The following is a 26,370-nucleotide window of genomic DNA, read 5'->3' as shown; positions in this document are numbered from 1 at the left end:
GACTCAAGGGTGAGAGGTGGGATGTGTCAGCACCCTCCTGGGAGGCACCGAGCCTCTCCTTCAGATGATCTCTGCTGCAGATCCGTGGGGCAGGTGAGACCTGGGAGTGGTGAGGGTCAGAGCTGTCCCTACACTTCCATACAAGGCTTGGGGAGTCAATCTGTTGAAAAAAGCCTTAGGGCATACCTGTTGCAAGGTGGGAGGAGTGGAAAGCTGCATGCGTGAGCCAGGAGTCATGTCTGGGAGCCTCAGCCTGCTTGGGCTCCTGAGCCAAGAGTGGTGGGCTGCATTCCTCCAGGGCAAGAATCCCAGCCCACACTGGGCTGGAGCAGGCTCTGGGAGCTGGAGCGGGTGTGCATCCGCCATGGCTTCGTCTCTGCTGGGCACCACATGGGCACAGGGAGAACAACTGGATTTTTTATTGATGAAGGCAGATTACAGGGTGGCGGTGACCAGATGTTCCAATGTGCTGCAGGCAGCCTCCAAAGCACTTGGAAAATGTCCGCCTTGCTTTGCTGGGCTGAGCCGTGGTGGTGCCACGGTGTCTGATAAGCGCCAGGACTGCCAGTGTCCGAGAGGAGCTTTTGAGGGGCAGAGCGACAGGGAGGAGTGGACTCATTGGGAGCGAGGGAGGCATTTCAGGAAGGGTTTGATCTGGATACACTTAAGATAGTGTCGGAAAATAATAAGAAGAACCCAAAAAGCCCTGCTCTGAGCTCCTCTGAACCACCAGCTGCAGGCTGGGACTGGAGAAGCAGGGCGGCCAGGGAGCATGGGGCTGTGGGAGGCAGGTGGGACAGGGCTGTGGAGGGGTGATTCTGCCCATGCTCTTGGTCCCAGGTCAGCATTACAGCCATGCCGGGGCGGTGGCATGGGGGGGTGGGCAGAGCCAACGCTGGAGACCGTGGGAAAGCAGTTTCTGTGCCGGCTGCCTGGCTCGAGCGAGTCCCCACACGCCTGCCACGGCTGCTGGGGTTTGGGAAAACCTCTGCTGGGCTTGCCGGGACACGGCTGCACAGGGGGCGGAGGGCTGAGCCCTTGCCACTCCTCTCTGCCTGCTGCTGGGGGGCTGCTGGGGGAGCAGCACCGTGTTTTCCACCCCACCAGCCCTCTCCAGACACTGCCCAGTCCCTCAGAGGAGGGGGTGGGAGAGGACCCCGTTTCCCTGCTCTGTTGCCTGCCCTACCTTCTGTTTTGAGTGTGATTTTTGACCTCCTCTCCTGCTGTCCCTGCAGCTCTCTTCCCTCCTGCTTCTTCACTGGTGGCTGGGCTCTCTCCCCCATGACTCTCTGCGTCTAGACCTGGCTGTCCCGTGCCTTTGCCAATCAAACCCGAACTTCCTCCTCTAACAGGTCTGTATGGAAGAATATTGCCTTTCTATATCAAAATATGTTGATTGTGGTGTGCTCGATTGCTGTTTTCCTTTGCGAGGGGGTGCTGGAGGGGTCCAAACTGATGCCTGGCCCTAGATTTGTGGACTGAGGACCTCCTGGGGTGGCTGCAGCCCTGAGAGCCCTGGTGAGAACCTGGAGGGTGCTGAGTTTTGGCAGCAGTCGAAGGGGCTTGTGGGGTCCCCTTTAGGGGGATCCTGTCCCACTTCATTCCCTTTCCTGGGTAGAAAGGAGCTGTGGAGCTGGGGCTGTCTCCCCACCTCTTGTCACACTGGGGAGGAGGGAGCAGATAAGTGACACAGCCCTCTCCCTCAGCCCCTCCCTGGAGGAATAATGGCATGTGGGTCACTTACTCTGCAGAAGTGTCCTCTGTTTGCCCCAGGACATGCTCTCCCCTCCTGCCACCAACAGGCAGCTTTTCCTTGTAGGGGAGGTTTTCCTGCAGCCTGAGCAGGGCCCTCGTGGGAAGAGGGAGGACACAGCAGCTCTTCTGAACCTGGCTCAACCCCAACCGCTTGATGTGATGGGGGAGGACCTTCTGCCCCCAAAGGTCCACTTCTCTGAGCTTAAATGCTGGCGCAAGGAGCATCTGAGTCTCACCTAGGGCTGTGCTGCTCTGAGACCCTCTTGCCAGCTCTCTGGTGGTGGGTGGGAATGGGTGTTAATGCCATAAGACAATATTTTTTTTTTCTTGTTCTGAGAATCTGTCTTAATGAAATCAGTCTCTTCTGACCGCTCTTCTCTCCTCCTTTCCTCTCCCAAATCATGTGCAGTGGAGAGAGGGGCTCCTGCCCTTCTGGGTCACTTTTCTTCCCCTCACCTTGACACCAAGCCGCCTCTGCTTGTGCCTCCTTGTGTCCCCCGCCCTGCCCGTCCTGGGCACCCATCACCCATGGACGACTCGGAAGTGGAGTCGACCGCCAGCATCCTTGCCTCTGTCAAGGAGCAGGAGGCACAGTTTGAGAAGCTGACCCGGGCGCTCGAGGAGGAACGGCGCCATGTCTCAGCCCAACTGGAACGAGTCCGGGTCTCCCCACAGGACGCCGGCCCGGGTTTGGCCAACGGCACACTCACCCGGCGGCACCAGGTAAAAAACCCCCTCGGCAGAGGTGGGTGCGGAGGCTCCAGGAGCCCCCATCATGTCAGTCCTGGACTGCTGTCCTCTCTTTGGCCCTCCTTGGGTACATGAGGTAGAGGAGGGCTGGTCTGGTCTTGGAACACCCATGGTGCTGTGTGCTCGGGGGCTGAAGGTGGTCTGGGGATGTACCTCAGCAGCAGGAGTCTTCTAGGGAGGAGGAGCCAGCCTGGAGGGTCTTGCTACCAGGTCGGCTCTGGTTTGGTTTTGTGAAGGTTGGAAGCTGTCTGTGTTCAGTACCTGGGCATCTTTGCTTCCCATCCCACCCAGTTCTTGGAAGGTGGCTGAAACACAGGGGCTGGTGTACAGCTGTGGGGGAGTGTGTGTGTCTCCCTCTCCTGTGACAGTGGATGAGTCCCTGCAGTCTCAGTCTATCCCCCAAACAGCCAAACCAAGGCTAGGAGAGGTCTCTTTACTCTCCAGGGCTGGAAATGTGGTTTCATCTGCCTTGGCTTGAGGTCTCTCTCCTGTTCTCACTTTCCCGGGCTCTGTTTTGGGGAGGGGTGCTGGAGGGGCTGGTGCATGGTGTTGTGCCTTTCCTGCAGGTGGAAAGGCAGGTGCCTCTCTGTCTGTGGAAGGTGGTGGTGCAGGGAGAGACGTGTGGGTTGGGGGAAGGAAGGGGTGGGCAGAGGAGGAGCACGAGAGAGTCAAACAGCACTCTGCAATCAGCCGCCGAGCATCGTGCTGTTCCCTTGCAGTCATGGGATGGCTCTGGGATGTTGCTTGTGGCCCCTGCGTCAGAAGGTGTAGAGATGTGGAAGGTCTCCAAGGCCGTGCTGGGGAGCAGGGAAGGGTCTTGGCTGTTCCATCAGGAGCATGTGGGCACCGTGGGAGAGCTGGGCTGTCTGGAGGGCCGCTGAACGGTGTGTCCTCCAGTCCTTCCCCAGGCTGGAACAGGGGGGTGGCTTGCTGCATGTCGCACAGACCCCCAAGGAGCTTCTCCCTCTCCTGGGAGGGACACATGGGGTTCACATTGGGTGCCTCTACTGGACACAGGAGATGGCCTGCTCAGGGCCAGGGAATGGGAGGGATGGATATGTGGGATCCTGGCAGCAGGCAATCAGTCTGGTAATGGGCCTGCTGTGGTGCTCTGTATTTCAGAACGGCCGTTTCTTGGGCGATGCTGACCTGGAAAGGCAGAAATATCCAGATCTGAAGGTCAACGGGCCGCAGGTAAGGGGGCTGTGGGCTGTTTGCTGGGAGGGGGGTGCAGGGCATGGCTCCAGTGTCCCCACCTGAGCTGGGAGAGGAGGATTTGTGTCTTTAATGTGGCTGCCCTGGCTTGAAGACGCTTTGGGTGTGGGGTTCTTGGTACCCTCGTGCAAGAGGGTATCAGGGCTCCTGGGGAGGTGAGATCTCTTGGCCAGCTGGCTGCAGGGAGGCCCAAGTTGGCAGGGTGTCTGACTGCCCGGCCCTCACTCCCCTCAGGACCACAGCCACCTCTTGTACAGCACGATCCCCAGGATGCAGGACCCAGGACAGATTGTGGAGGAGACCTACACTATGGAGGAGGACCCAGAAGGGGCCATGTCAGTCGTGTCCGTGGAGACATCAGATGATGGGACAACCCGGCGTACAGAGACCACGGTAGAGGCCTGGGGAGAGCATGGAGGGACAGGGCTCTGGCCAGGGACCCTGATGGCCGGGGTGCTGCAGCCCCAATGCCTGTGAGGTTGCCATGCTATGAGCTGAAACAGGGTGTGAGATCTGCCTGGGGAAAGGTGCTGGGCTGGAAGGGGAATCTGGGGACACAGGGGTGTAGTGGATTTGCTGATGGGAGAATGTCCTGCATCCATCCCTCTAGGTGAAGAAAGTGGTGAAGACTGTCACCACCCGGACGGTGCAGCAGGTGCCGGTGGGGCCCGATGGGTTACCTTTGGAAACCTCCCCTGTCACCAGCAACTACGTCCAGACCATGGACAGGAACTTCCGCAAGAATGGCAACGGGGGCCCTGGTGGCTACCTGAGCCAGCCGGGCACAGCCACCCTCCCTCGTAACTATCACTACCCTGATGGCTACGGCCGCCCCTATGAGGATGGTTACCCGGGCAGCGATCACAGCTATGGCAGCCTGTCCCGTGTCACCCGCATTGACGAGCGCTACCGTCCCTCCATGGACACCTACCGGGCTCCCAGCCGCCAGGACATCTACGGGCCCCAGCCTCAAGTACGTGTCGGGGGCAGCAACATGGACCTCAATCACTTCCACCCTGAGCCGTATGGCCTGGAGGACGACCAGCGCAGTGTGGGCTTTGAAGATGTGGACTACGGGCTTATGTCTGACTACGGCACGGCCAGGCGGGCAGGGACCCCCTCTGATCCCCGGCGGCGGCTCAGGTATGTGCCAGGAGGCACTGGGGCTGGGGGTGCCATGGGGTCCCTTTAACTTCACACTCTTCGAAGGAAGGAAGAGCACAGAGACAATACCATGAGCTGAGTCACATGCAGGAGAAAACTTTGCATCCGCTTCTAATTGTCTGCTTAATTGGTGGTTAAAACTCAGTGCTAATTGAGCTGGTCATCCTGCAGCAAGGAGTTCCACTGGGCGGTCAGATGTAGCTCCAGGCCCTTCCCTCTCTGCCGCCTCTGCTGCTGGTGGGACGATGGGCTCATCCATCCCCGGCCTGGCAGCTCAGCTTTGTGATGCAGCCCCAGGAGCCGAGAGCAGCCCCAGAGCAGCCCCGGAGCGGAGCTGAGCCCGGGGCTGGCATGAGCGAGACTCGGCCCATGGTGCCTGGAGCCTTCCCGCGGTTGCCCTGCTGCAGGGCAGGGCGGGAGAGGCTGCTCAACCTGTTTGGCAGCAGCAGCTTCTCCGCCTCCTTTGTCTGTGGGTGATCGACGGCTCCTCCAGCCGAGCTCCTGAGACACGCAGCCCCTCTGCTGCCCCCAGCAGGGTCCTGGTGGTCCTTTAACCACCCCGCCAGCCATGTGGCTGGGCCTCTGGGGACAGGATGGGCCTGAGGCCATGACTCCAGTGGGCTGGTGTCTTGTGCCAACTGTCCCTCTTGCACAAACCCTGCCGCTGCTGCCTGCTTAAGGCTCTCACCGGCTCCGCTTGCTGCCTGGGTGTCAGGCCGTGCTTGGGGAGGTGCTGGGGGAGCCTCGGAGGGTGGCAAAGTAGGAATGGAGCGAGGGGCTGAGCTTGGGTGCCAAGGCTGTGTCATCAGGCCAGGATGGATGTACACCTCCTGAGTGCCCCAGGGCAGGGGGGACAGGTAAAGCCGAGCACAGGCTGATTAAGTTCTCAGGGCATAAAATAGAGGCAGGGGGAGAGACCTGAAGGACAGGAGGCTCTTGCCAGCCCCTGCTGGAGATCCCCCATCTTGGGACACATACTGTAAATCCACGGCAGCTCCTGGCTGCTGAAGGGGCTGAAGGAGGAGCTCTGTCTGTCCTTTTGGCTGTTGCCAGCACAAGCGTTTCTGTTGCTGTGCTGAACCAGTCGGGGCAGTTGCTCGCCCAGATTGATTTCCCTGTCCCGCCCTGCGAAGCTTTTGCAGGTTAGAGGAGGGGAGGGCAGGCAGAGGCTGCTGCTCCCGCTGCCTGCACCCACTCAAGCCCCCCGCCAGAAGCCAGCAATAGCAGTTTCATGGCTGTACCTTCCAAACAGTCTCGGCAGAAGGGGTTAAGCAGGTGGGTCCCACCTGTGGCTGCTTCTCTCCAGCCTGGGGCTGCGGAAGGAGCAAATGCCAGCCAAGATGGGGGCTCTGGCTTGCAAACCTGCCCTAGGTCTGTGTCCTACCCAGCATGCGGGGGCTGCGGGGGCAGGAGCCCTCCCTAGATGGCCCAGTTTGAACAGTCTTTGAGCCCACGAGCCCTCTCTGCTGGGCTGGATGGTGTCTGCTCCTTCTGCCCCTCCAGACTTTGGGGGACAGGAGTTACAGTAGCCAGGTCTGGAGGCCGATGCAGGAGCTGCAGCCGGGTGGGAGACTCGGGGACTTTGGTCACAACAGAGAGAGAAGGTCCCATTTCCAAGCACAGCCAAGGAGCAGCCCTGGTGGAGATGCCACCTTGTCCTGCAAGGATGGTTCAGGCCATGGGAGATGGGTTGGTGCAGCCTGTGAGCAGGCTCTCCCTCCCCACGCAGACCGATAAAGATCGCAGCAATCTGTGGAATCCAGGCGCTGTTGAGCTTGGCTTGTCCCCTGCCTTCTCAGTTACCATCCGCGCTCCGCTGCCGGGCTTGCAGGAATGGGAAGAGGCAAGATCAGCATCCCGCCTGCTTCAGATGTTTGTCTTGAGCAGGGGCCTGGCTGTTAATGACTTCCTTCAGGGAGGCAGCCTGCCAGCCGTGCAGGAGACGATGCAGCGCCTTGAGCTGAGAGACACAGCCCGTGCTGGCTGCCATCAGCCACCAAGCGTGCGGGTCCCCTCTCCTGTGGCTCTCGGAGCTCCTTCTCTGCAGGGGAAGAGGGAAGGGGGAGTCAGTGGCAGTGCAGGGTGTGCTCTCCCACCCCACCCCCGCCAGCCCCTCTCACCTGGAGGGGCAGGGGGGGGATTGGCACTGAAGGACCCTCAGCTGGATGGGAGCTCCCTTCCTGGGCACGTGCATCTTGGCCTGGGAGCCAGGCCAGCTGCTGGCCATGCTGACAAGCATTGGGTGGCTCTTTGGTAGCACTGGCACTTGCCTGCATCTCGCTCCTGCCGTCCTGCTGCAGGGATGGTGTTGGTGCACTGAGCACCGTGCGCTGAAGCAGCGCAGACTGACTCCGTGGAGTAGCCAGAGTCCTCAACATCTCTTAATAGCCAGGCCACACGGCAAGCAGTGCATTTCCCGTCAGGATGTGTTTGAAAGCCAGCCTCGCAGCCCACTACCACAGTCCATGGTGCCAGGGGAATGTGGCTGTGGAAGCAGTTGCCACCCGGAGCTGGTGGTTTTGGCTAGTCCCATACCAGAGGCTGTAGGGAAAGCCATGGCATAAGGAGCAGGACCTGCTGCCATCCTTCTTTGCAACTTCCCTTGCCTCCTCAGGGGTAGGGGGCTGCCTGCACCTGATTCGGGGGCTCAGAAGGTGGCTGAGCAGTCCCCAGGACAGATGTGAGCCAGAGGGTGGTATCTCATCTTGGACGCTGGTGGTGCACCCCCAGTGTCCTGGCACAGCAGGGGTAACAGCTGGTCAGGCCCCTCTGCTGATGTGCCAAGTCCCCTCCCATCCCCTTCTGCATCTGCAGGCAAAAGTTTCAGCCCCATCCTGGGTAAAAATCTTTGTTCTGGCCATGATGCTGTGAAATAACATCAGTGGCTTGGTCTGGCAGCAGCTTGTGTGTCCTGGGCTGCTGGGAGGCAGCTGGAGTGGTGGGGTACGGCCAGGGGGAGCGGCAGAGAAGCGGGGTGGCCTGGAGCTGGGCTCTGGGCTCACTGTGCCCAGGCAGCTCGATGTCGGGCCCGGAGCTCCGGGGTGGTTTGCTCTACCAGTGATCTGCTGCGGTGTGGACTTGCCCTCTAGTGGCCGTAGGGCCGGGTGGTCTTTCATGCCTCTGGGGCTGGTTTCTACCTCCGTGGAGGTTATGCAGAGACCAGGATCCAGCCTCTGATCAAAAGCTAAACCCAGTGAATGGGTGGGAAGGGACTGGAGTAGCTATTTGAGGCTGCCTTCTCCTGGGGAAAAAACGCCTGTTTCCTGAGCAGGCCTGGGGACACATGGGAGGGGGCCTCCTACAGCTAGGAACTCCAGCTGGACCCTGTGTAGGGAGCAGGAAGGTGCCCTGATGTGACTCTGCTGCCTGGCTCTGAGCCCTGATGGGCATCTGCCTGGCGCACTCAGCGGGGTAGTGGTGACTAGACACTGTGTGAGCCTCAGCCCATCTTCTGGTGGACTGGAGGGGACGCAGCGTCCCCCCGCAGGTCTAGGACTCATGCTGATGCCTGCTGTCTTCTCTTGTAGGAGTTATGAAGACATGCTGGTGGATGAAGTGGCCCCCGACCGCTACTACTGGGCGCCTCTGGCCCAGCATGAGCGGGGCAGCTTGGCCAGTCTGGACAGCCTGCGGAAGGGGGGTCCGGCCCCGGGTAACTGGCGCCAGCCGGAGCTGCCGGAGGTGATAGCCATGCTGAGCTTCCGGCTGGACGCCGTCAAGTCCAACGCGGCCGCCTACCTGCAGCACCTCTGCTACCGTAATGACAAGGTGAAGACAGAGGTGCGCAAGCTGAAGGGTATCCCTGTGCTGGTGGGATTGCTAGACCATCCTAAGAAAGAGGTGCACTATGGTGCCTGTGGAGCCCTCAAGAACATCTCCTTCGGCAAGGACCAAGACAATAAGATTGCCATCAAGAACTGCGATGGGGTGCCTGCTTTGGTGCGCCTATTGCGGAAGGCCCATGACATGGACCTCACAGAGGTCATCACAGGTAATGGCACCAGGGAGGAGTGGAGGGGCTAATCTGTCAGTTGAGGGATGCACAGTGCAGGTTTTCTAAGCCCACGTGATCTGACTGATCTCCTCCCACCTGTGGCATTGCAGGAACACTGTGGAACCTGTCCTCACATGACTCTATCAAGATGGCCATTGTGGATCACGCACTACATGCTCTGACCGATGAGGTGGTCATTCCCCGCTCGGGCTGGGAGCGGGAACCCAATGAGGACTCGAAACCCCGCCATATCGAGTGGGAGTCGGTGCTCACCAACACTGCTGGCTGCCTTAGGTATGGGAGGGGGCTCACCAACTGCTGGCAGAGAGCTGGCATGGGTTGGGGCTGCTGTGATGCTTCTTCCTGTCTGCTCCTGGTAGCTTTCTGGGACAGCTAAAGGAGGTCTGCAGAGGAGCTGCTCTCCTGGGACAGCTACTGGTGATGCAGTCCTTGATTTTGCAGGTGTTTCTCAGTAGAGGGGGAGCTACAGGAGTCTTTCTCTGGTTTGAGGTCTGCTGGGTGTGGTCTGTTCCTCGCCTGCTCTCCGCTGTCTCTTCCGTGACAATTCTCTCCTGCCTGCCAGGAATGTGAGCTCAGAGCGGAGCGAGGCCCGTCGGAAGCTGAGGGAATGTGATGGGCTGGTGGATGCCCTGATCTACATCGTCCAGGCTGAGATTGGCCAGAAGGACTCGGACAGCAAGGTACCACACCAGGGGTGTTGTGAGGGCACATGAAGAGCTCTGCCCTTATCAGCCAGCTCCAGCAGCTCTCTGCTGTTCGTGGTGGCTGAAGCTGGGTTCATTCCAAGATACATGAACAGTGGCTGGGGGACAGCTCTCACCGGGGAGGGGATTTGGTCTGACAGGACCAGCTTGGGGAAAAAACAATCCAGGCTTATTCCTTTCCACGATCTTGGCTTGGGAAGCGATAGCCTGCATGAGGAGTAACGTGTTTGACCAGGAGGTGTCTGGCACTCAGCCTACAGTGGGAACGTTGGCCCTCCAACAGGCGTCTGGTCGTGTCACTCATCCCCATGCTGGTGGGGGCTGAGGGCTCAGGGCTCCCTGGTCTGCCTTGACCAGGCATTGGCTTGAATTTTCCTTGAGACTTGCCTTGGACCTTTTGTGCTTATGGCAGAGATATTTTTGGCCCAGCAGAGTAAGAACTCATGCCTGCAGAGCTGGCCATGCCTGCTCTGGGATGGGGGCATGCTCCAGCTCCATCTGAGATGGAGCTGCAAATCCCTCCAGTCCGAGTTCAGCCCCCCTTGGCTGGGCTCTGCGTTGCAACCTGTGATGGGGCCCTCACTCAGACGTATGGGGCGGGCATGAGCTGCTCCAAGTCAAACTATCTGCCTTTCTTTCTAGCTGGTGGAGAACTGTGTGTGCCTGCTGAGAAACTTGTCCTACCAAGTCCACCGTGAGATCCCCCATGCTGAGCGCTACCAGGAGACGCCTCTGGCCCCTGCCAACAACGCTGGGCCCCATGCTGCGAGCTGCTTCGGTGCCAAGAAGGGCAAAGGTTTGTTGGGTGGCAGCAGTGTGGAGGGAGGTGGGATAAGGACATATCTGACACAGTGGAGCTTGAGGGTGGTCTGGGGTCTCTGTGCTCCTACTTTGGCATCTCTTGTGTGAAGGCCAAACTGCAGCTCTCTCTGGAGGCACAGTGGTCCTTGCCTCCCCTGGCTTTAGGAGCTGTTGCTTGGCTTACCCAGGGCATTTGGCACAAGCTAATGGTGGGTGTCTGTGGTGGTGGGATGGTGATGGATGGATGTCCACTAACTCCATGCCTTCCCTTTTCTCCTGTGTTGCCCCTTCCCCTCCCCTTTGCTTTCTTGCCAAATGATCTGCCCCATGATGCTGTCGGCACTTCTCTCCTCCTGCCTCCTCTCTCTCCTGTCCTTCTCTCCGCTTCGCCAATAGACGAATGGTTCTCCAGAGGTGAGTGCGCTCTTGGTTTTAATTTTTCCATGGTTCGATTGGGTGCTTTCTCTAGCTCTCTTTGTTCCCTCCCAGCTGGGCATGTACTGCCTGCAGTGTGGCTAATGCCCTTGACATCCCTTCCTGGGACATGCTGGCAGCTGAGCTTCAGCTCACCTCTGGGCTTGTTCTTGTAGCAAGTGGCTAAGAGCTGTTGGGCTGAGATGGGTGGGGAGAGGAGGTGTCTTATGCTGCTCTGCTTGCCCTTTGAAGGTAAAAAGCTCCCAGAAGATCCTGGTGCTGACACAGTGGATTTTCCCAAAAGAACAACTCCAGCCAAAGGTATGTTCCTGGGTGTGTTTGTGCAAGGCCTGGGTGTGCAGGGCTGCTTCTCCACACACAGTCCAGGAGAGGAGTGAGTAGAGTTGATTTCCTGCTGGAGTGAGCCTCTTAAATAGACAGAGATTTGGTTTAGAGGTATGTTTCTGGTTCCCCAGGTGTCTGTTAAAGCACTAGCTGTGCCACAGACAGTTGTGAGGATGCTTGTTGTGTTTGGAGGAGGTCAGCGCACCCTCAAGACGGGCTTCCTGGGGCTGCGGAGGGAACTATTCCCTTAGGGACTGAGGGACAGCATGGTGACCCAGCCTTAGGAAGGGTAGCCCTCTATGGTGGTCTCTTCTTAGCACAATTGCCCTCTTGCCTGCTCTTCTGGGCATGAAGAACAGGCAGGATTTAAAGCCAAAACCCCTTGCCCTAAAGTGTTCTCCAGCATGAGGAAGTGTCTCACCATCTAGAGGGCTTTGAATCACACCCATCTCTGGCTGGCCAAGCAGCGGGCATTAGCCCGGGACTTGAGTTCTGTTCCTTCTGCCCCAAAACACCCTGTTTTGGGGCAAACACCTCGGAGGACCCTGGTGCTCCGAGGGGTACAAAGAGTCAAGCTAGAAGAATCGCAAGGAAACTTAAGACAGTCCTGACCTTGTGAGCAGCTCAAATATGTGATGGTGGCTCCCCAGTCTGACCTGGCCTGTGGGAAGAGTCAGCACATCTCTGATGGAAGCCTGAGGAGCAATCTGCTTTGGGGGCTGGGGACATTCCTTACCACAGCTGAGGACAGGCAGCAAGATGGAAAACCTGGCGTTGCAACTGTAAACTGCAATCTCATCACTGCTTTAGAAGTGACTTTTGGACAGGCACTGCCATGGAGAAGAGTTAATACTTGAAGGCCTGATCCCTGCCTGCTTGCTAGCATAGTGGAGAGCTGCAGACCTGGTTCAGTTTCTGAGGATGAGCTGAACCCAAGCTTCTACAACGTGGTGTTGGTGGCCACTTGGGCTGAGCCTTTTGCAACCGCAGCACCCGGCTGCCAGGTTTGCTGCCCCACCACATGCTCTTGCCTGGGTTGGGTACTTCTCCACCAAGTGTTGTACTGAAATTGGGTTCTCCTTGCTGATGGCAGCAGTGCTGTGGCTCAGCTCAAACCTCTCCTGAGCTGCAGCAGTGTGTTGGGGGCTGTGGGTGGCAGCTATGGCATCCTTGATCAGGGCTGGGGTTTCTGGTGCTGTGGGGCAACCTGGCTCCCTCTGTACTGAGGATCCAGCCTCCAGGGAGCAGTGAGCCTGAGTGAAAGCTTCCAGCCTCATCTGCCCAGCGGTGCTCCTTTGAGTCAGATGCTATCAGAACCCTTGAGTAAGTGCTTCCTACCTGTGTTCTTCTGGCAGGCTACGAGCTCCTTTTCCAGCCAGAAGTGGTTCGGATATACATCTCCCTTCTAAAGGAAAGCAAGACTCCAGCCATCCTAGAGGCTTCGGCAGGAGCCATTCAGAACCTGTGTGCTGGCAGCTGGACAGTGAGTGCTTTGTGGAGCTGGCAGTGTCCATGATCCTCTGTGGTGCAGGGAAGTGGGCCTTGGGAAGAAGGGAACATTACCCATGGAGTACCAGCAGAGCTGTAGATGGCCACAACTCTGCCATTTTAGGCTGTTTGCTTTGTGCATGGCTTATGCCCAAGAAGATACAGTTCGGGCATGGATCAGGTCTCTCCTGTGCTGTTAAGGGCTCTGTGCTCCCTGCCAGCTGTGTCTTCCCAAGGGCTACCTGTCTGTGTCCCTCCTTGCAGCCGGCTCCCTGCCCTTCCTTCCTTTCTGTAGGCTGGGGATGAAGGTTTGGGGCTGCTCTACAGCAGCTCTACCTGCATTCTTCTGGTGTGTATGGGAAGACTGTCTGGGAAGTCTTGCTTGCCTGGTCTGCAGGGGGCCTTTTGGGTCAGGAATGGGACCTTTGCAGTCTCTTCTTGCTGTGGGTGAAACCAGGACCCCCAGCTCTCAAGATGAGGCTGGGTGGCAGGGCTCCAGTGGTGTCCCCCAGCCCCAGGAGCGGGAGAGACTGTGCCTGCCCAGGTGACAGGGTGTGCTCTGCCTCTCCCCCGCAGTATGGCCGGTACATCCGCTCGGCGCTGCGCCAGGAGAAGGGACTCTCCGCCATTGCCGACCTCCTCACCCATGACAGCGAGCGAGTGGTGAAAGCGGCATCTGGAGCCCTGCGCAACCTGGCTGTCGACTTGCGTAACAAAGAGCTGATAGGTGAGGGCTGCGCAGGAGAGGATATCCTTCTGTCCGTGTCCGTCTGGGTTAGGCAGGAAATTCCTTCTGGCCTTGGCAGCTGAGAGTGTGTGGGCAGGGCATCAGCCCGGTGTCTGTCTGCTGCTCCTCTCCCAGAGTAGCAAGTGCTGAGCTCTACTGAGAGGGACAACAGAATTGCTCACCTGTCCCTGATCTTTCTGCAGTGATTTCTTTTCCCTTGCAGTTCTCTTCCTCACTTGCTCACACCTGGCTCTTTCCCCTTCCCAGGTAAACATGCCATCCCCAACCTAGTGAAGAACCTGCCTGGAGGCCAGCAGACCCCAGCCAAAAACCTCTCTGAGGACACAGTGGTGTCAATCCTCAACACCATCAATGAAGTCATTGTAGACAATCTTGAGGCCGCCAAAAAGCTGCGGGAAACACAGGGAATTGAGAAGTTGGTGCTGATCAACAAATCTGGGTAGGCTCTGCTTGAAGGACAATGCAAGGGGCAGAGAGGGGCTTCTCCAGGAGCTTCTTCGAGGCCGTGGGTATTTCCAAACATCTCTTCCTTCATGGCTTTCTAGGAACCGCTCAGAGAGAGAAGTCCGAGCAGCTGCCCTCGTCTTGCAGACAGTCTGGGGATATAAAGAGCTGCGGAAGCCCCTGGAGAAGGAAGGCTGGAAGAAGTCAGATTTCCAGGTATGGGAATAGGGGAATGGGAATCACCTGTTGTAGGTAGGGCCTTGCAGCAGGGAGAAGGGCGTTCCTGGAGCTCAGCAGTACTAGATTTCTGGTGGGATGGAGACCCTTGCTGGTGGGATTGGAGACGCTTGAGGGTGTCCCCTCTGCCATTTCTCAGTGGATGGCCAGCATCTACTAAGGGAGAAACACTCTGTAAAGGTTTAAGCCCTGTGTCCCACCCGTAAGCGTGCAGATCTGCAGGCATGAAAGCTACTGTGGCAGCACTGAAGAGCAAGGTTCTCCAGGACTCAGTTTCTTTCCCAAAAGCTGGGACTGTCCTTGCTGCTGGGTGCTGCCCCGACCCAGTCCAGACAGGCCACCCCCGCTCTTTGATGTGGGTGCAGCCGTGGGCTCTGGAGCACCCTCTGGTTGCTTCAGGGCCCTTGTTCGAGGGCTGTGGGAGGGTTCCTGGGTCCATCCTGGTGTTGGGGGCTGGAGGGGTGGGATGTGCTTGATGGGGAAGGAGCATCTGGGCCAGGGTGTGAGCGGTCGCTGTCTGACACTCCAGGTGAACCTGAGCAATGCCTCTCGGACCCAGGGGGGCAACTCGTTTGATGACAGCACCTTACCTCTCATCGACAGAAACCAAAAAACAGGTATGAGCCTTCCCTTCAGCACCTGTCTCCACTGTCATCCTTCTGCCTTGTGGGTACCCAGAACAGCTTGGCCTTTGTCCCTTCCCTGCTCTTCAGCCCTGGCTTTCTTGGCAGCCACAGCTGCTTGCACAAAGCCATCAATTTGGGATTTAGATGGCTTTTCAGGGCTAGAAATGATGCATGTAGTTAATGTAGGTACTGTAGCATCCTTGGGTCACCAGTGCTGCAGCTGGGTCTGGGCTCTGCTCGCTGGGGCAGGCAGTGGTTCCTCTGCTGCTCGTGGCTGCAGGGGCTGTGTCTGACCTGCTGCTCTCCCATGCTTGTAGACAAGAAATCCTCCCGGGAGGAGATCCAGATGAGCAACATGGGACCAGGTAGGAGAGGGACTAGAAGGGGGAGCATCTTGCTGGGAGGGGGCAGAGCTTGCATCTCCTATGGGGATGATGCTGCCTCCCATGGAGGTGACATGACTGACTGTCCCCTCTCCTGCTCCAGACAACTATTCCACACTCAATGAGAGGGACCACAGCAGGACACTGGACCGATCCGGTGACCTCGGAGATATGGAGCCGGTGAAGGCAGCGCCATTGATGGTAAGCAGCTCTTCCTAACAAGGGAAGATTGAGCAGGACTGGGGTGCAGGAGATGATACATTGCTGTCCTGGCTGGCAGGAGGAGGGGAGAACTGAGCTCCCACCACTAACACCCCCACCCCGCTCCATCGCCCCTACTAACCCCCATGTGTCTGCAGCAGGAGGAGGGGCAGGAACCGCAGCCTGAGGTAGTGGAGGCGGAGGAGGATGCTGCCGTGTTTCCCCCCGTGTCGGTATGTCCTGCAGCGTCCTGCCCAATCTGAACAGCAGTGACAGATCCTGCTGCGCTGTTAGGGGTGCTTTGGCCAGCCAAATTCTGCTCTGATCGCTGCTGTCTGCAATCGCTGCCTGATCATCGGGACCACGATCATGTCTCTACCGCTTGCTCGCTCTCTGGGCATGCTAATGTGTCTCACTCTCTCTCCACAGCAGAAGATCTAGCTGCCGTCCCTGCCTCCACTCAGTTTGGGTTGATAATATATTATATATATAAATATATATATATATATATATATAACTCTTCGTGGTGGAATGGACCGACTTTTACCTTGTCTTATTTTTGGATTTTTTGCTGGACTGTTTGTGCCAACTAGCCAGCCAAATGACTGGGCCTGGTCCCCCAGGGACAGCCCGGGCCACTCTGCCTCCTCTAGACCGCCGCACCTCCCCGTTCTGGGACACCTCGACCAATAACTCTTCCTCCCTGTCCTCCACCACCTCCTTCCTCCAGAGAGTAAAACCCTCCTGCCTGACTCTGCCGGGTTGACCGGCGTGGATGCTGCAAAAGGACTCTGGATCTCTGCCTTGACCAGGAACTGCCTTCTCTCCCATGCTTTCCCTCTGCTTGGAGACATCCGCAGGGACAGAGACTGGGACCTCACTCACCGCATTTTGTTTTGTTGTCTATAGGATATATTTTTGTGCGGGATCACTCTTCAACCAGGGCTGTGGGGACAATGGGAGCATCCCTCCCCTGGTCGCAGTGGGACCAGGATGAGGAGGGGCTGGAGTCTTGAGGGGATGAGGGGAAGGAAAAACAGCAATAACTTCTCTTGCTTTGCTCTCGATGAGGCTTCAGGGGCATGGGAAGGGGGATCTGGCTCTGAATCCTGTGGAGGGGTCCGGATGGGGCTGCTGGCCCCTACCCAGTGACTGTGCGAGGAGGGATCCTGATGTGGTTGGTCAGTGTGGGGGGCTTGGGATGGACCTCCCTGCATGGGGGGCAGTGGGTCCCTGTGGAAGGAGGAGATGCGGCAGGGCTTTTGGGGTGCACTGCGTGAGGAGCAGGCGCTGGCAGGGCTGCAGGCGAGCAGAGCCAGGACCTCCCCTCACCCCTACGCACCAGCTGCCACAGCGGTGCCCCTCGGACTTCTCTTGACACGTGCCTTTCTTTTGCCACTGTGAAATAGCTCTTTGAATTGTACTGTCTGGCTTCTTTGCTGGAAGGGGTGTTTCCTGGGCTTCTGGCAGGGCTGAGTGCTTCCCATCCCTGCTGGGAGCCTTCACTGTCTGCAGTGGGGCTGGAAGCCTACTTTGGGGGGATCCCAGCCCCCCATGCCCCCTCTGCCTCCTGTCTTGGGGAGACTGGGCTGCCACTGGAGCTAGGACGTAAACATCCTCTTCCTCCTCTCTGCTGCAGTGGTGGGGGCATGTATAAGTGCTGTGATCTTTCAGGGAGCCCATGGGCTCCCTGTGCAACTGGAAGCCTCTGTAGGAGGCTGCAAACTGGAGCGGGAGCCCTCCCCAGCCTGGGACTCCCCCCAAACCATGGGCGGGAGCCGGGGGGGTCCAACAGGTAGAACTGGTGCCTTGCTCCTGCCCCCTCCTCTGCCCAAACTCACCTCCCAGCTCCGGCTGAACCCTCTCTGGCTCCATCCCCACCTCAGCTCACATATGTTCTGTTCTGGGGTCTAACTCTTCTCTTTTCCTTTAAATATGTAAAACACTAATTCCTTTTTTAATTTTTAATTCCAAATGAACCAAAAAAAAAAAAGCTTCCTGCTCCTCTCCTCCCCTGCCCTGGTGGGGAGTGGGGCAAGGGAGGAGGGGAGCAGGGAGCAACCAGCCGTTCCTTGTCTGATTCCTCTGCACACTCTTGTAACGCTTTTGAAACAAAATGATTTTTTTATATAAATAAAGTTTTTAAAGTGTGTCTGTGGCTGCCACGTTGGCGTTCTTAGCTTTGCAGTTGGGACCAAGTGTCTTTTCCAGGGGCTGGGCTGCGCTCTTGAGTGTTGCTTGGCTGTGTGTGGCTCTAAAACATGCCACTGTGCGGCAAACCCTTTACAAAGTGACATTTCCTCCGCTTTCTAGCAAAAGATTGGAGGAAAAATAAAAGGCGCCAAAACTTCACTTTGTACTGAGCTCCTGACCATCTTTGCAGGGTGCTTGGGGCTGCTCAGGAGGTGGGCTCTCCCCAGAGCATTAGGGCTTCCTGCTGGGAAGCCTTTCCCTGAATTTTCCCTCTCCTGTGGTGGCTGGTAGACTTAGCACAAGTGGAGAAATGCCATCATTTCTCTAGTGCTGAGTGCATCCTTAAAAAACCTGGAGCAAGGGCTGCCCCTGCAGAGCATGGCTAGGCTGCGACTACGCTCATCCCTTCCTGGGGAGTACTGAGTCCAGGCTGAAACACTGTGTTAACGCTCTTCACTTTCACCCGTGTGTGTGTGAAAATAAATACAGAAAGAAATTCTGTAAACTTGTGGAAATTCCTATTTGGAAGCAGTTTTCTGGCTTCTGCTTCAAACCAGCTTTTTACTGAAGCTGTGTTGCTGTTGGAGAGATTTCACCAGGGCACGGAGCAGCAGGTTTTGCCCTGTGGTAGCAGGACCTGGGTCTGTGGTGACACAGGGCTGGAGTGGTGTCAATTTTCTGTGTGGCTGGAGCTTGAGCTGCTCCCTCAGGGAGGCTGGGGCTGTGTCCTCAAGGTTGCTGGGGAAAGGCAGCTGGGGCAGAGTCACCCCGGCTTGCAGCACCCTGGGAGATGAGGGCCTGGTGCACCCATGTGCTGTGGGGAGCACTGATGGATGCACTTGGATATGCGGGCTCCAGCCCTCCCTCCTTGCAGCCCTGTCCACAAAGTGAGGAGCGCAAAGGCAAAGCCAGGTGTTTTATTGCTTCAGGTGGAGGGGACAATGCCCAGGACATGTTGCTTGGCAGGGACAATGCCAGGAATGTCTTGGGTGGAGGGGGACAAAGAATGATGCCCGGCTTGGCAGAGACAATGCTGGGGACATTTGGCGCAGCTGGACCAATGCCAGGGACATTGATGGGTGGGAAAATACAAGGGATGTTTGTCTCAGCAGGGACAATGCCAGGGATGCCTGGCCTGGCAGAGAAGGTGCCAGGGATGTTGATGGTGGGGATGATAGAGGGGACACCCAGGCAGGCAGGAAGGGTGGCCATGTGCCAGGGGTCAGAGGAAGAGCTTGTCATGGCAGACCTGGCAGTACATCTTCTCACCGTGCTCGCGGAAGGTCCCTTTCTGCAGCTGGCCCAGGCAGTAGGCGCAGATGAAGTGCTCAGGGTGGTACTTGCGCCCCGCGGCTGTGATGCAGCGGCCGGTGACGGGGTGGCCGCAGCCGTGGCAGATGCTGCCCTGCTGCTGGTGGAAGTGCAGCTCGCAGTAGGGCCGACCCTCCAGCTCAAAGAAGGAGCCGCTGCTGAAGCTGCTCAGGCACTCCTGGAGGGAGGAGATGGGGAAGGCTGCCACAGCCTCGGGGACATGCTCACCCCTGTGTCCCCACGTCCCCCCTAGCCCGCCACCCACTCACTGCACACACGAAGCACTCGGGGTGCCAGACGCCCTGCAGCGCAGACAGGTAATTGTCCGTCACGGGGCGCTCACAGCCTTGGCACTTTGGGGCAAACATGGCCAGGAAGTCCTGGCGGCAGTATGGCTTCCCACTCCGCTCATGGAAACCTGGGGGGGGGGGACATCAGGGTGGGCATCCCCCTGGGGGAAGGCTCGCAGAGGGGGGTGGTGGGGCATGGCCATGGTGGGGGGCAGGATAGGAGGTAAGGCAAGGGGAAGACCACGGGGGGGATGTCAGACAGAGCGATGGGTGCAAGGGCTGGGCTGTTGGGGGGGATACCTGGGGTGGGGGTAATGGGGGCAGGACCCCCACACTAGTCCCCTGGGACATACCATCATCTCCAAACACTTTCCCGCAGTGGGCACAGAAGAAGTGCTCGGGGTGCCAGGTCTGGTCCAGGGCCGTGAGGACTTTCTGCAGGAAGAGGTGAGGTGGCTGATGACAGCGGGGGGTGGCAGGGACGGCCGGGGGACACATACTTACCTCACGGATGGGGCCGGCACAGTAGGCGCAGCGGGGGGAGAAGGCCTGGTGGTAGTCCTCCTCGCAGTATGCCCGCCCACCCCGCTCAAAGAAGGGCCGTCCTCCCAGCTCCTGACCACAGCGGGTGCAAGCGAAGTGCTCGGGGTGCCAGGTCTTTCCCAGGGCCGTGAGCACCTGCAGGGAGGCGGGGGGCAGCTCCGGGGGCTGCCGTGAGCCGAGGGGAGAGGGGTGCTGGGATGGCAGTGTGGGAGCTCACCTTGCCAGCGATGGGCTTGCGGCAGGCAGCGCAGACACCGGTGGGGGTGGCCGTGATGCCCAGCTCCTGCAGGTCCCGGGTGAGGCTGCCCAGCATGTTGTCCAGCGAGGGCTCCGCCAGCTCCCTGGCCCCCAGCTGCCAGGAAGGAGGGTGGTGGGGGCCAGGTGGAGGCTGGGCCCCCAACCTCCTTTCCCCAGGGACAAGGCTCACCTTGTTCTGCATGTGGCCCAGGTCAGCCAGGAGCTCATCCAGCTGCTGGGTGGCTGCCATGCGTGGGGGCGAGGGGGACAGTGGCCACAGGAGCGGTGTGGGGCTGCTGGGCACAGGGCAGAGTGTGATGGATGCTGCGGCTTCCACCTCCAGGCCAGAGTGCCCAAGACTGAGAACCCCCACCCCAGTGAGACAGTGCCCTTTCCCCACAGACCACAGCGGGGCAGGGGGTAGGAGGCCTTCCTGGGGATGTGCTGGCGGGGGGGGGGGGGTGGGGGTGGCCACATGTGGCTGGAAGCCCTGCCCTCACCCCAGCAGTGCCACCAGGATGCAGGATACAACCCCCTGCTCCAGCTCGTGGGAGGACCTGTTTTTTGGGGGAGGACGTGCAGGAGCCGAGGTGACCCTGGAGGACACGTCCAAACAATGGAAAGGGTAGTCCCAGAGGGCTTTGCCCTCCCATGGCCATGCTTTACCTGTACACTGTCTTCAAATCCTCTCCCGGAGGCTGAGCCGGAGGCGGCAGCTGCACCTGGAAGGACAAACCCTTGTAGCTGAGCCTGCAGGATGCTCCCCAGCACCACCGCCCCGTCACAAGCTGAGCAGGGGCTCAGCCACTAGCCTCCCTGTGTTGAGGTGTTACCTTCATGGCCGCTGAAGCAAGTGGCTCATGGCCATGGGGCGCTGGGGGCCCAGCTGTGGCCGAGTCCCACTTGCAGGAGTTTGGTGTCTGTAGCACAGGGTCCTTGGAGGCTGGGCGAGAGCTCTGCTCCAGTTCTGCCAGCAAAGCATCTGCACAGAGAGACCTGGGTCGGGCACCCCAGCCTCTGGCTGCCCTCCCTGCCTGTGCACCCCCAAAGCGGTCCTGTGCCACTCCTGAAATCTCAGGAGCAAAAGTTGCCTCACAGCAGCTTCTACCAGCCAGGTGCCAGGGCCCCGAGGGGTGGTGGTGGCCCTGAACACTCACCTGAACTCTCGTCCCCAGGGAAGGATGCACCTCCCATGCTGCGCAGCCTTCCTGCAGTGTGGGGGATGCTGGCAATGGGGGCCCCGGTCCCCCGCACACCGTCTCTGGCTTATGAGGAACCATCCCCCAGCCCTTAAATTCATCCCAGCAGAAGCCCTGGCCCAGGAGGGCTAAACCTCGGTGCTTCCTGTGCACCCAGAGCGGCTTTCCGCCAGGGAGGGCAAAGCTCTTTCTCCTTCCGCTTTTACTCACCACCTTGACCGTCCCTCGGCATCTTGCTGGCCTCACGTCAGGAAAGAGGAGGGCTGCCACCCCACAGCGTGGCTGTTTCCCCGGCCCCATCTCCCCGCTCTGGGGCAGGGATGACTCCCAGCACCCTTGGGTGTCATGCTGAACTCTGGGGCTGCTTGGCCCCGTTGCGTGCGGCCCGGATTGCATGGCTGCCGCAGCATGTTTCCTGCCTTCAAGCCCTCACTGTTTTTGGCTACACGCTCACTTGGCCACCTGGGCCCTGTCCGTCCCCTGAGATGGGGGAGGCACAGCAAGGAGTGCACCAGCTCCATTGCTGCCCTCTCTGTAGTGTCCCCACCTCACCCGGAGGGAGGGGAAGGACAAGGCTCCCCCCAAGCCACCAAAGGCTCGACCCCGCACCAGGCCTGGGTGCGGGCCTGGCTCCGGAGGGGCCCAGCTTACCTAAGTCCTCCATTGGGCCTCAGCATGGGGTCCTGGGGGCCAGAGGCGCGCCGGCAGGGCGGCGAGCTGGCAGTCTGGGCTGCGCAGACTTTTGGTTCCGCTCTCAGCCTTCCTCCGCCCCCCAGGGCCGGGGTTTGTCGCTCAGGGTTTTTCCTTTGTGGGTTGTGAGCCGTGTGCTAGGCAGAGAGTGGTGGCAGAGGCTGGGGCAAGGGGAGCCGAGAGCAGCCCCGGTTTGGAGCTGGAGAGGCGAGAAACTGGCCAGCAGGTTGTTTAAGGAGCTCCTGACTCCTTAAAACATTTGAGCTCTGTGGGATTCTTGGCTGGAAGTCAGAGTGTGTGTGTCCTGGAGACCTAGGCCCTTTCCAGAAGCCATCAGCTGCATGTGAAGAGGGACAGCACCCACACACCTGATGGAAGCCCATTTGTGATGGAGCAATGGAGGCAGGTGCTGGACCCACAGTGCCAGCGAGCTCCAACACAGCCTCGCCTTGTGGGATGTTTCTGGAGCCTCATCTTGGATTTCCAGGTAACACGAATCCCTTTGTGTCACTTAGAGCTAGCATCAGCACAAGGACTTGGGGCGCTGCAGCGGTGCAGCGCTGGTGGTATTGCTGGAGCTGGTGACTTGTGCTACGTTCTCTCTGTGTTAAGTTTGGGTCACTTAAAAGTTCCCCAGAGTGCCACACGCGTGACTGCTGGGCACAGCTCAGCCCTGACACTACGGGCAGCAGATACGCCTGCTCAGCACTGGCCAGGCACAACACCCAGCAGCTGCTTTCCCCGGTGCCTCCACCGACACCCTGCTCCTGTGAGGGTGATCTAATGGTATTTACAGATTGGGTTTTTAGCAGACAAATCTGGTACCACTGAGAGCAGCCAGTAGGTGTTGGAACAGCTCCAAGGGACTGGTTAGTTGGGGGCGGGGGGGGATGAAGCGGAGGCTGCTGCAGCAGAGAGAGGTAAAGAACTGGCGTATTCATTGCACCAGTAGACAGAGGAATGGCAGGTGATGGCAGTGCAACGATGCCCACAATCAAAACATGCCCCAGACCTGAGGTGTAGATATCTGGGATTATATGGCGGGGGAGTGTGGCACCAAGATGCTCCCCCTGCCCCACCACAACCCTCCAGCTCCCATTTCTCCCCCAGAGCTGCTTTTCCAACCTGCTGCGAAGTGGGTCCCCCCACACTGCTGCTGGTGCACTCCCCTTGCTGGTCTATAGTCCCATCACGACACCCCTGCCCCGCTCTTGTTAGAACCAAGTGTGGTGATTAACCCTGGGCAGCATGTGCAGGGGGGGCTGCATGTGGCTTGAAATGTCCTTTGTACTCTTGCTGGGTTTTTGGATGAGGCATCACCTTGTAGGTGATAACATGGATAACATCTCGGACACTTTGGCTGCCAGCTCCATGCAAGCCTGCGAGCTTCACTGCGTCCTTGCTGGGCTCCTGCTGACTTCGGGCTACTTGAGGGTTTCAAGGATGCTATAAAAGACTCGGGAGCAGCCAAGCCTGAGTCCATGGCTGCCTGCCGCTTCTCCTGTGGGCATGCAACACTTCTTGCAATGTTTCGCCTCTGCCACCCCTCCCATATCTCTCTCCCACCAACCCTCCATTTCATCCCCAGGGAAGAGGCTTGTTTGGAAAAAAACCCACATTCCAGATAAAGCCAAATAAGCCTCATTTTTTCCCCAGCGTTGCCAGGCAAGAGGAGCCCCAATTCTGGGTGTAGCTTCACTGTGGCAGCTTTATGGCTCATCAGGAGAGCTTTCAGGAGAACCTCAAAGAAAGGGTTCAATCAAGCACTGCATTGCCTGTAGATGTGTGATTTGCCACAAAATGCCCCAGAAACACAAGATGTGGCTGCTTCAGAAACATTACTGATGCTGGGGAAGGAGAGGTTCACCTCCAGGCCCAGTAAAAGCCAGTGGGGCTCTGTGGCAGCAGACCAGCAGGATGCAGCCATCTGCTGGCACCTGGCAGGGGGTCTGCAGTCTCAACTGGTGAACATCCTCACAGGCACCTGCAGGTTCCATCGATGGCTGGGATGAGTCCGTCCTTTCTGTGAGACCCTCAAGCCCCCGTGCAGAGGAGCTGCAGCATCCTGCACAGCTGAGGAACGAACATTTGCTGCGCAGGTCAAGCTGATGCGGCCTCTGCTGCCCAATCTCACACACTGCTGACCCCTCCACACCGTCAGGGTGGAACAGGGTTGAATAAGCCCCTTTGTCCCAAGCTGGTACGTTCACTTAATTACTGATACTCGACGCTGGTCACAGCTCCTTTGTTGTCTGCTCACAGCAGGGACATCCAGCAGCACTGCCTTGGGAGGAGCCAAGTGGGACACTGAACTGTGAGTCCCATCGTGTGCTTCAGGACAAGCAACACCGAGAGCTACCCGAAAGACGAGGTGCTGCTCCTTTCACTCCTTTATGGCTACTTTGAGACAGGATCGTTGCATCAGACACTTCCCTTTCTGCAAATAACAGAACCTTCCTGTCTGCGGAAGGTTTCAGGCTATTTTTAGACCTCTCGGTGATTTACTCCCCCTCCACTGATAATGTGAGCTCTAGTGTAAACAAGTATCTGGAGCTGTAACTTCGTATCATAAAATTTCCCTTTATAAAACAGGAGCCCACCAGAGGCAAAGGGCTGAGCTGTGTTTCCCTGCAGCAGTTTAGCCAACCTCTTTTAACAAGAATTAAGCGACACCATGCCTTGCCTACAAAGGAGAAAGCAATCATGACAGTGACTTGAGGATAAATTCCCACATCAAGACTCTCTAGTTTGAAATAAAATTGATTTTATTTAAGAATAAATGCAAAGTCCTTTCATAGCAGAGAATATGGGTGAACTGCAGCAGTTAGTTTGCAAAGTGATGTCAATCGGTTTTCCAGCTAGACAAGTCCTTGGGGAGAGAAAGAATATTTTCAGCCACTTACAATACAGCAGTAGCAGACATTACTAAAATTCTTGCTGAGATTTCCTTCTTGAGAAGAGAGAGAAACATTTCAATTGAAAGAAAATTAACAGATTGACACTGGACTCACAAAAAGCAAGAGCCCGCCAAACTGAAAATGAGCCTCCCACCACTTGGGTCATCACCTCTAGAGAAGGTTTGTACCTTACCTTTAAAAACCGTTTCTGCTGAGAACGCAGACTGCCACAGCTGAATCGGCAGCCTCCTGCCTTGCTCTAGAATGGACAAATGGAATCCCTCTGCAAATATCAAACTTTTCTGGTTCTTTAACTTTCACATGAGGATGTACTCCTCCTCACTGCCCCCTCTCTTTGCCAAGAGGCATCAGACCCTACACAGTTCTCCACAATTAGATGGTTTATTAGACCACTCTCAGGAACTGAGGAATGTAGATTTGGACAGGCTTTGATTTTCTAGTCATCCATAATAAAGGTTAGGACTTGAAACTCAAAAGTGGGAGGAAATAAAAGGCAGAGTCATCTCACTAATGGATGTCAGTTTAACGAACACGATTTACCAGCTAAATGCCTCAGGCTCTTTGAACCTCCTTTTATTTTTTGCTGTGTGTAAGAGGGGATGAAGAGCACCTCATTCTGCTGCTGTGGTGGGGTATCTTCCCCAGAAGGGCACTGTACACCTTTGGAACAAACAGTGGACGTGAAAGCCGGCTTCTGCAGAGGAGCCTTCCCCTTCCCAGCCCCACTGAGGGGGGCTGAGGGAAAGCACGCCGACCTCAGGAAGTGCAGCATGGCCTGCCGTTCTCCGTCTCTCTGTAAAGCAGCTTCTGCCTGTTCGCCAAAAGAGATTCTCCCCTGTGTAGGGTAAATTCTCAAGCTTTGTTTGGACCTCCTTGTGGAAGCTGGAGGCTTGCAGGCAAGCAGACTGCCATGCATCCACCCCCGACGCAGCAGCTCTTGCCACTGTATCCCTTGTGTCCAAGGCTGCCCGCACCTGATGCCTGGCCAGGTCCATGCCCTGGAGAACAACGGCCTGGAAGGCCTGGCGCTGATCCTGTGGAAGATGTTTCACTAGCGCAGAAACTCTCTTCCAGAGTTCAACTTGACCTCTGGCCATGTAGACTTGGTAGTCCACGACATGAAGGGCTGCGGCTGCTGATTGGTAAACCCTCTGCCCAAACGAATCCAGGCACTGCAGTTCTGGGTTTTGGGGTGCAGTGTCATGCTCCTGGCCCTCCTTCTCCCTTGCTGCCTCAACAACCATGCTCCTGTGTGCCGGTTGAGAAATGGAACCGACTGCATCTTCAGGGAGGAGGTATTTTCTTTCAATTTCCTTTGACATGGGAGGAATGGTGTGGGGTGTCTGCCATACATTCTTTACCAGCATGTCCAAGACAGGATACGTGGGCACAGCAACTCTATCGCAGGAAGGCTTTCGATCCAGATACTGATCAGTAAGACACCCTGTTGACTCCTGGAATGGCATTAAATGAAATCCAACCAGTTTAGCCAATCTTTTCAAGAACTCGGGGAAAGATGCATTTTCTGATGTGGAAGTATTACTCTCTTGTTCTTCTGTTCTAAAATGGTAAATAAGATCAGCCAAATCATCCTCTCTAGAAGAATCGTAGCAACAGCCCTCAACTCCAAAAGCAACACCTGGCATCCAGCTGGATGAGTCACAACCCCCTGTTGACAAGATGGGGCGAGGGGACACTG

General features: G+C 57.6%; 2 protein-coding genes across 2 annotated transcripts; one reads left to right on the top strand and one right to left on the bottom strand.

The window, feature by feature from the left end:
* Positions 1-2,283: 2,283 nt before the first annotated feature.
* On the top strand, positions 2,284-15,553 carry CTNND1 (catenin delta 1). Its single transcript, XM_074149499.1, has 18 exons — positions 2,284-2,478; positions 3,628-3,699; positions 3,955-4,113; positions 4,331-4,863; positions 8,412-8,875; positions 8,989-9,172; positions 9,462-9,579; positions 10,246-10,399; positions 10,801-10,818; positions 11,071-11,139; positions 12,519-12,646; positions 13,228-13,378; positions 13,646-13,838; positions 13,945-14,059; positions 14,610-14,697; positions 15,024-15,071; positions 15,193-15,290; positions 15,449-15,553. Exons 1-18 carry the CDS (start codon positions 2,284-2,286, stop codon positions 15,551-15,553), a joined length of 2,892 nt encoding a protein of 963 aa, XP_074005600.1.
* A 2,832-nt stretch (positions 15,554-18,385) lies between these two features.
* LPXN (leupaxin) lies at positions 18,386-21,727 on the bottom strand. The gene is made up of 9 exons (XM_074149553.1): positions 21,715-21,727; positions 20,768-20,846; positions 20,531-20,614; positions 20,055-20,160; positions 19,845-19,979; positions 19,589-19,762; positions 19,438-19,519; positions 19,064-19,212; positions 18,386-18,972 (listed from the first exon to the last, which is right to left on the bottom strand). The coding sequence occupies exons 1-9, from the start codon at positions 21,725-21,727 to the stop codon at positions 18,706-18,708; spliced, it is 1,089 nt and encodes a 362-aa protein (XP_074005654.1). The 3' UTR covers positions 18,386-18,705.
* Between the last annotated feature and the right edge of the window lie 4,643 nt (positions 21,728-26,370).

Source organism: Numenius arquata, chromosome 6, assembly GCF_964106895.1.
Source record: "Numenius arquata chromosome 6, bNumArq3.hap1.1, whole genome shotgun sequence".
In the NCBI taxonomy this organism is placed as follows: domain Eukaryota; kingdom Metazoa; phylum Chordata; class Aves; order Charadriiformes; family Scolopacidae; genus Numenius; species Numenius arquata.
Note: the sequence above shows the minus strand (reverse complement) of the source record. Positions and strands in the feature narration are given on the sequence as shown.

What these genes read in the sequence shown, in the direction of transcription:
- CTNND1 (XM_074149499.1), top strand. Translation starts at nt 2,284, where the DNA reads ATGGACGACTCGGAAGTGGAGTCGACCGCCAGCATCCTTGCCTCTGTC. An exon ending in TGAAGGTCAACGGGCCGCAG is followed by an intron (nt 3,700 to 3,954) that starts GTAAGGGGGCTG and finishes CACTCCCCTCAG; the next exon opens with GACCACAGCCACCTCTTGTA. An exon ending in AACACTGCTGGCTGCCTTAG is followed by an intron (nt 9,173 to 9,461) that starts GTATGGGAGGGG and finishes CCTGCCTGCCAG; the next exon opens with GAATGTGAGCTCAGAGCGGA.
- LPXN (XM_074149553.1), bottom strand. An exon ending in CAGACACCAAACTCCTGCAA is followed by an intron (nt 20,615 to 20,767) that starts GTGGGACTCGGC and finishes AGCATCCTGCAG; the next exon opens with GCTCAGCTACAAGGGTTTGT. An exon ending in GCAAGCCCATCGCTGGCAAG is followed by an intron (nt 19,763 to 19,844) that starts GTGAGCTCCCAC and finishes GCCTCCCTGCAG; the next exon opens with GTGCTCACGGCCCTGGGAAA.